The sequence below is a fragment of the Abramis brama genome (genome assembly GCF_963993115.1).
Source record: "Abramis brama genome assembly, chromosome: 10".
Classification (NCBI taxonomy): Eukaryota; Metazoa; Chordata; class Actinopteri; order Cypriniformes; family Leuciscidae; genus Abramis; species Abramis brama.
In genome coordinates, this window is record NC_139972.1 from 1582981 (window position 1) to 1592500 (window position 9520).

At 40.1% G+C, this 9520-nt stretch overlaps 1 protein-coding gene across 6 annotated transcripts in view; it reads right to left on the reverse strand.

Moving 5' to 3' along the window:
* pde2a (phosphodiesterase 2A) overlaps nt 1-9520 on the reverse strand; it is a 168688-nt gene that overhangs the window by 17672 nt on the left and 141496 nt on the right. For all 6 annotated transcript variants that reach the window (XM_084127280.1, XM_084127285.1, XM_084127282.1 and 3 more), the window contains 8 exons: nt 7841-7952; nt 5936-5975; nt 5322-5385; nt 4897-4978; nt 3512-3686; nt 2309-2421; nt 966-1166; nt 803-873 (listed from right to left, as the gene is read on the reverse strand). In XM_084127280.1, the coding sequence (XP_083983406.1) occupies nt 803-873; nt 966-1166; nt 2309-2421; nt 3512-3686; nt 4897-4978; nt 5322-5385; nt 5936-5975; nt 7841-7952 (858 nt within the window). The remainder of the gene's footprint in view (nt 1-802; nt 874-965; nt 1167-2308; nt 2422-3511; nt 3687-4896; nt 4979-5321; nt 5386-5935; nt 5976-7840; nt 7953-9520) is intronic.

The following is a 9520-nucleotide window of genomic DNA, read 5'->3' on the forward strand; positions in this document are numbered from 1 at the left end:
CCACAGGAAGTGACAATATCTCGGAAAGAAAGCCGATTTGGGGCTCCAGGTTCCTGGGGTACATAGCTTGCCTGAAGTCGTCAATAAAACCACTGTAATTATGAAATATGACCCTTTAATGGATAGTTCACAGACATCCTAGAGGGGCTCTGTCAAATAAGTTACAGATGGGACTTCACCACATGTGGTGGTAACTCAACTAAACTTTTCCCTGAATTCAACGGCTGAAAATGTCTATGTCGAAAACAGCATCCCATCTGTAACTTATCTGACACGGCCCCTGTAAGCAGTCTTTGGACAGGAAGTGTCCCCGGCCCCCCTTTGTCCTTCGGGGGTCTGAGCGGCCCCAAACTTCACAGAAAGTAACGTCGCGAAAGTAACATTGCGTGTGCCTGTGTGACATACCGTGAGCTTATTGCTTATCCATGGATGCGCAGGGAGTTCTTGCCCAGAACAGAACCATACTGAACCATACTGAACCGACTGCTAATTGTCAGTCGTATTTGACGATATGGTCCTGACAGAACTGTTTGGTCTGGGAATGCTTTATAGTTTCCCGGTCATGACGTCACCCCCCCATGAAGTTCCATCATGCTATTTGACTGATTTCACAAGTGCTTCGCGATGCAAAGACGCAGAGAGGTTCCCACAGCGTACAATTCCCAGACGCACTGTCTTGATCCCTTTTTCAGGGAACCATGGTTACAGTCATTATAACCTGAGACAATTTCTGAATCGTCAATCTTTGTTATTGACCTATTAAAGGGGCAATCAGACAGAAAAGACAGGTGTGTGTTTGTACCTGGCTAACGTGTGCAGGTCGATCTTATAGGTGTTTATGAAGCCCATGTCTTCAAACATGCTCAGAACGCCCTGCGAGAGACAGACAGACAGACAGACATCATCAGTGTTTCTCTTCAGTCGGTCCATGTGAATCTCGTTGTTGGTTCGGTGTGTGTCAGTACCATAGGCGTGCTGTCGTCCGACAGAGATCGCGGCGTGTAAGTGAACTCTGCAAAGTTGGGGTGGATTATCTGGACCGGCTCAATGCCGGTGTCCAGAAGTTTAGTGACCTCTTCCTCCGACACCTTCATATGGTACATCATCATTTCATTAGCCAGATGACTGCGGAACTGAGCCTCGTGGACCTTCTTATACAGGAGAGACTGACACACACACACACACAGAGATATAAATAAACAACTAAGATATTACACATATCACATATATAAACACAAATGCATTATATATATATATATATATATATATATATGTATAGCACAATAATAATAATACATAAAATAAATAAATAATACATAAAAAGTCATATTAAATAATAACACATTAATAGAACAAAATCATATAAATTGTATGAATTAGTAGCACAAAATAACATAAAATGTATAGATTAGCAGCACAAAATAGTATAAATTGTTGTTCAAAACCATATGAAACCTATATATATATATATATATATATATATATATATATATATATTTATATAGTGTATACATTTATATTTTATTTATTTTTGTAATATATATATATATATATATATATATTACACACACACAGTAAAATAAAAATATAAATAATTTTTTATTGTATATACAATATATTTTTTTGATTATACATATATATATATATATACATATACACAGTCAAACCAAAATTTATTCAGACACCTTCAGCATTTCTCACATTATCTCAGTTTATTCACTATAGTTTAGAAAATGGTAATAAAACATGAGCAGAACTCAGAGTTATCAAATCAGTTGATATTTGACTGGTTTTGTCCGTCCTTCTGTTAGACTGTCTCACACATGAATTATGTTGAATATCTGTCAGCTGTTAAATTTAACTACACAATTAGATAATACCAATTTAGCTCAACCAATCACCAAGCAATGCTTCATTTTGTTCAGTCTGTGGTGTACAAAGGTCGCATTTGCAATTACAGAAAAAACACTTCAGCAAAACATGCTCAGGTCAAAGTGTCTGAATAATTTTTGGTCCCAAATTTTTATACATTTTACTGGTAGTTACTGTATGAAGAATTATTGGGTATAATATGTCACAGTTTACTTTATTTTGCTCTCCTCACTCCTGGACCCACTAGTAAAACAATATGAAAAATGATATCTGGTGTCTGAATAATTTTTGGTTTGACTGTATATATATATAACAAAAATAAAATAAATGAAATAAAAATTATGAAAATAAAATAAATGAAATAAAAATTATGTATAAAAAAATACAAATTTCTAAGCTATTGAGTTGTGTTTTTTAGTAATGTAGAAACTCGTACATGAGCGATACTGATGCCACAGTAAATGGAGAAGGCCGTCGCCAGATCCTCATCAAAACGATTGAACCACGGACCGTTAGTTTTATTCACCAGTTCTGCCACTCCAATCACCTCTGATGAGAAACCACAGAGTCAGACAGACAGGCAGACAGACAGACAGACAGACAGACAGACAGGCAGACAGGCAGACAGACAGACAGGCAGGCAGACAGACAGACAGGCAGGCAGACAGACAGGCAGACAGACAGGCGGACAGACAGACAGACAGACAGACAGGCAGGCAGACAGACAGGCAGACAGAGGTCAGGACAAGCAGCTCAGAACAGTTCAATGTTCTCGTCGTCTCTGAGATCATATGGTTGATGCACGTCAACATCGCTTTGACTCAAAAGTCTCTGATTGCCCTCAACATCTCTACAAGCGAGCAGAACGACTACAGCACAAAACATCACACACACACACACACACACACACACACACACACACACACACACACACACACACACACACACAGAGAAAGACAATGCCCTCGAGTACACACACATTTAATGTCCGCCTCGAGTTCATTCTCTCTGAAGCGTCTGCCTTTAGCGGTTGATTTTAATGTGGCTGTTCAAGGTAATTGTGTAAAACGTGTCAGGACTGAACCTTTAACAATATAAATCTACAGCAACTTTCACCAGTACACACTGTAAAAAATTACAAGAAAATAACATATGAGTCTTTCAACTTCAAAATGTCATGCCTAATTCAATGCCGTTTCTTTGTAAATATTTGTGAAATTCACTAGCAATTTCTTCACCAAATCCTGCGCCATCTTTTTTTTTCAGTGTAATCTACATGTTTTTTTGAGGACTATTGAAAGAACTGGCTCTAATTTCCTCAATATCAATGTAAAATCCCTTTACCTAAAATCCCAATATACCTAACAGAAGTCAATGACATCACCCTACAGGAAGTGACATCATTTTGGAGGGAAATCAACAGCACAGACATTAGTATGTATTATCAATTAATCTGATGGATTCTGTGATGTTACTGTAGTCGTTGCAAATTAAATTTAGCTATTTATTTACATCCGAATCATTTTGTGTACATTATCAAGTTATAATTAATAAAGATTTAATTTAATAAACATTTTTTTTTTTTTGTGATAATATTGTGACTTTTGAAAGAAATGCCTCCAGGATTGCGCCGTCAGACCTTCGTTCTCGTCCTTGATGGGGAAGCAGAGTATGTTCCTGGTCCTGAAGCCCGTGCTGTCGTCCACACCGCGGTAAAACAGAGGGTGGGAATACGCATCCTTGATGTTGAGGATCTTCCCAGTGGTGGCGACATGACCCGCGATTCCCTGATCCGCCGGGATACGAAACTCCTTCTGTTTATTACAGAGAGAGAGACACTTACTCAGCTCTATAATAACACACACACACACACACACTCACACAGTCTGGTTCGCTATCTTTGTGGGGACTCTCCATAGACGTAATAGTTTTTATACTGTACAAACTGTATATTCTCTTCCCTTACACTAACCCTACTCCTAAACCTACCCATCACACACACACACACACTAACCCTACCCCTAAACCTACCCATCACACACACACACTCTCACACACACACATACACACACACTAACCCTACCCCTAAACCTACCCATCACACACACACACACACACTCACACACACACACACACACACACACACACACACACACACTAACCCTACCCCTAAACCTACCCATCACACACACACACACTCACACACACACATACACACACACTAACCCTACCCCTAAACCTACCCATCACACACACACACACACACACTAACCCTACCCCTAAACCTACCCATCACACACACACACACACTCACACACACACACACACATACACACACACTAACCCTACCCCTAAACCTACCCATCACACACACACACACTCACACACACACATACACACACACTAACCCTACCCCTAAACCTACCCATCACACACACACACACACACTCACACACACACATACACACACACTAACCCTACCCCTAAACCTACCCATCACACACACACACACACACTCTCACACACACACACACACACACACACACACACACACACACACACACACTAACCATACCCCTAAACCTACCCATCACACACACACACACATACACACACACACACACACAAACCCTACCCCTAAACCTACCCATCACACACACACACACACACACACACGCACACACACACACACACACACACACACACACACACGCATACACACACACACACACACACACACACGCACACACACACACACACACACACTAACCCTACCCCTAAACCTACCCATCACACACACACACACACACACACACACACACACACACACACACACGCATACACACACACACACACACACACACACACACACGCACACACACACACACACACACACACAGTCTGGTTCGCTATCTTTGTGGGGACTCTCCATAGACGTACTTCCTTTTATACTGTACAAACTGTATATTCTGTCCCCTTACACTAACCCTACCCATCAAACACACACACACACACTCATCGCACCTCGTCATCGCTCACGACTCCTCCATCAAACACTTTGGCCACTAGTTCATGACTGACTCGATCCAGCAGGAACACAGAACAACTGAGAGATAAAGAGAGAAATCAGTGAAATAACACTGTGAAACCTGAATAAATAAATCTGTTTCATCTCTGTCTGCATTAGACGTGTGTGTGTGTGTGTGTGTGTGTGTGTGTGTGTGTGTGTGTGTGTGTGTGAGTGTGTGTGTGTGAGTGTGTGTGTGTGTGTGTGTATAATCTGTTTGATTAAATGTTACAATATTTGACTGGAGGTAATTGATATTTATGAGGCTGCTGTTCTTGTCATGTGAACAGTTGCAAGGCTGGAATTGGTTTGGACGAAACCCAAAACGATCAGAGGCGTAATTAAGCGTGTGTGTGTGTGTGTGTGTGTGTGTGTGTCTCACATCTCAGCGTTGCTCAGGTTTCTGGCCTCGACGATGATCTCCTGCAGTAACACAGACACGTCATCTGAACGAGAGAGAGACACACAGTCAAATAAACCGCATCATTCCTCATGAAGCTCCTTCATCGCACGCGGAGTCACAGCTTCATCCCACAGCCACACGGAGGATCAAAGCTGTTTAATCTCCACATGAAACCGTTTGACTTCTGTAATGTGACTGGAATCTATTTATGAGTTTGATTTTATTGCTGTAACCTTTTATTACATTAACCGGCATTAAATGACTGAGTAACTATTGATGAAAGATGCAACAGCAGCCTGTATCAAACTACAGATAAACACTGACCATCATCCCACACCATGACATCAGCGAAATTACGTTTATATATTTATATATACTCATATATTTAACTTTATATAAAGAGCTGGTGATAATATAGATACATTTTGCAACAAAATCAAGCAGTTGATATGTTGAGGTGGTTTTTGATGACCCATAATGAAGACAAACAAGTTATAAAAGAACATAATAACGTCACAGATGATCAGACTAGGAATATGAGTTATGAGAGGAAATGTAAAACATTCAGATTTATTCATGCGAGTTTGACTCACCGAGGTGTGTGAAGAGATTCTTGGCCACTTGAAGAAGAGCCTGAAGAAAGATAAGAGTCAAACATCAAGAAAAACACAATGGCAAATGTGTGTGTAAGTGTGAGTGTGTGTGGACCTGCGCCTAGACACGACCATAACTCATGATGTAGTCAGCCGGATCCGGGCCGTATCCGGATCAGATGGAGGACCTAAAGTCAACTAGACTAGATTCTCCCGTGAAGGCCTCATTGACGCGACAACTATCGGCACTGATCCTCAACAAACTCGTCTCCATGTGTGTGAGTGTGTATATATATATACAGTGAGGAAAATAAGTATTTGAACACCCTGCTATTTTGCAAGTTCTCCCACTTGGAAATCATGGAGGGATCTGAAATTGTCATCGTAGGTGCATGTCCACTGTGAGAGACATAATCTAAAAAAAAAATCCAGAAATCACAATGTATGATTTTTTAACTATTTATTTGTATGATACAGCTGCAAATAAGTATTTAAACACCTGAGAAAATCAATGTTAATATTTGGTACAGTAGCCTTTGTTTGCAATTACAGAGGTCAAACGTTTCCTGTAGTTTTTCACCAGGTTTGCACACACTGCAGGAGGGATTTTGGCCCACTCCTCCACACAGATCTTCTCTAGATCAGTCAGGTTTCTGGGCTGTCACTGAGAAACACGGAGTTTGAGATCCCTCCAAAAATTCTCTATTGGGTTTAGGTCTGGAGACTGGCTAGGCCACGCCAGAACCTTGATATGCTTCTTACAGAGCCACTCCTTGGTTATCCTGGCTGTGTGCTTCGGGTCATTGTCATGTTGGAAGACCCAGCCTCGACCCATCTTCAATGCTCTAACTGAGGGAAGGAGGTTGTTCCCCAAAATCTCGCAATACATGGCCCCGGTCATCCTCTCCTTAATACAGTGCAGTCGCCCTGTCCCATGTGCAGAAAAACACCCCCAAAGCATGATGCTACCACCCCCATGCACAGCGCTAGCTTTGTTGCACATGACTTTCTCCCATGACTCCTCTGGATCATCCAAATGGTCATTGGCAAACTTAAGACGGGCCTTGACATGTGCTGGTTTAAGCAGGGGAACCTTCCGTGCCATGCATGATTTCAAACCATGACGTCTTAGTGTATTACCAACAGTAACCTTGGAAACGGTGGTCCCAGCTCTTTTCAGGTCATTGACCAGCTCCTCCCGTGTAGTTCTGGGCTGATTTCTCACCTTTCTTAGGATCATTGAGACCCCACGAGGTGAGATCTTGCATGGAGCCCCAGTCCGAGGGAGATTGACAGTCATGTTTAGCTTCTTCCATTTTCTAATGATTGCTCCAAAAGTGGACCTTTTTTCACCAAGCTGCTTGGCAATTTCCCCGTAGCCCTTTCCAGCCTTGTGGAGGTGTACAATTTTGTCTCTAGTGTCTTTGGACAGCTCTTTGGTCTTGGCCATGTTAGTAGTTGGATTCTTACTGATTGTATGGGGTGGACAGGTGTCTTTATGCAGCTAACGACCTCAAACAGGTGCATCTAATTTAGGATAATAAATGGAGTAGAGGTGGACATTTTAAAGGCAGACTAACAGGTCTTTGAGGGTCAGAATTCTAGCTGATAGACAGGTGTTCAAATACTTATTTGCAGCTGTATCATACAAATAAATAGTTAAAAAAATCATATATTGTGATTTCTGGATTTTTTTTTTTTAGATTATGTCTCTCACAGTGGACATGCACCTACGATGACAATTTCAGACCCCTCCATGATTTCCAAGTGGGAGAACTTGCAAAATAGCAGGGTGTTCAAATACTTATTTTCCTCACTGTATATGTACCTGCTTCAGCTGCAGTGATGAACACTAAAGCATTTGCATACAGAAGTCTTAAAGGTACAGTAGCAGAAACTTCTCACCTGACACTCAAACTTGAGCTTCTGCTCTTTCTGGAAGGCCAGTGTGCTGGTGAGAACCGTCGACGTGTAACAGAAACAGTGTTGAATCACGTGCTCGTCGGCCTCCATGTACCTGCAAACACACCGGGAACACACACAATATTACTGCATCACAAACACACACAAATTATGATTAAATCTGAGGTCAAACTAAATATTATATGAGACATTTAATTTTACACACACTAAATCATACACACACACACACACACACACGCACACACACACACACACACACACACACACACACACACACACACACACACACACAGTCACTCATACACACACACACAAATCACAGCATTTATATGACCTCTAGAACTGAAATATGGAAAGAACGACAGAACGAAATGAGACAAACAGATGGAGAGATGAAACCGAGAGAAATTCAATATCAAATATCAAACGGTCAGATCTCGACGTGAGGAATTTCATTTCCTTTATCAACGCGAGACGCCACGCTTCAGTCCAGATACACACACACACACACACACACACACACACACGCACTCGCACTCGCACTCGCACACGCACTCGCACACACACACACACACACACACACACACACACACACACACACACAATCAATCTCCGTCTGCATCGTTTCATTCGTTCAGATTCAGACGCCAGAGTTTATTGGCACACAAACTCTGTTAAACATCTGATGGAATACCAGTCAAAGGTTTTAGAAGTGGAAACTGTGATACACTACAATTCAAAAGATTGGTGTCAGTAAAATAATATAATATATGCTTTAATACTTTTATTTGACAAGGATGCATTAAATTGATTGATTGAAAGTTTTTGCACATGAACACACAAACAGGTTCAACTATAATAGCTCAAACTAAATATTATATGAGCTGTTTCATTGTACTTTAACTTTAACTATTATAAGAGATTATTGCAACCCTATTATCAAAACTTTGGATGTGTGAATACTGTTTAAAACCATGATTTATGGGCTTTTGTTATTTGTTGCAGCAATACACGTTTAAAAGAAAACATCAATGAACATATAGGTCAAAAGTTCATTAAAAATAGAACAGAATGGGTTACAAATTTATCTTAAATTAAGTTGAAAATTTTTCCATTGATTATTTTTTCACAAATATATATTCTAATATTATCATAAATGCTAGTATATACAGTATAACATATATATTAACATTTTACATTAGTGACAGTAAAGACATTTAAAATGTTACAAGAGATTCTATTTCAAATAAACATTCAGATGTATATAAATATGCAGATGATTTAGTAATTTTTACCCATGCAAAGAATTTTGAAAAAGCTTCGATTGCTTTGACTTCGGCTATGACCAATATTCAGGACTGGGTTATTATTGAACACAAAAGAACTGTGTGTGTGGAGTTACTTTGGATTCTACTCTCACTTATCAAATGTTATCAAATGTTGTAAACTTTAATTTAAAGAATTTTAAGTACATGAGGCCATTTTTGAAAGTCGTGCTGCCAGGTTGTATTTACATTCAATGATTTGTTCACATATTCAGTATTGGTTTAATAGTTGGTCATTCACAGGTGACTCTAAAGTGAATAGAATCACTGTATAAGAAGGCGATAAAAGTCTTGGACAAAAACCACTCTTATTTCATTACTATAACATTCTATAAAA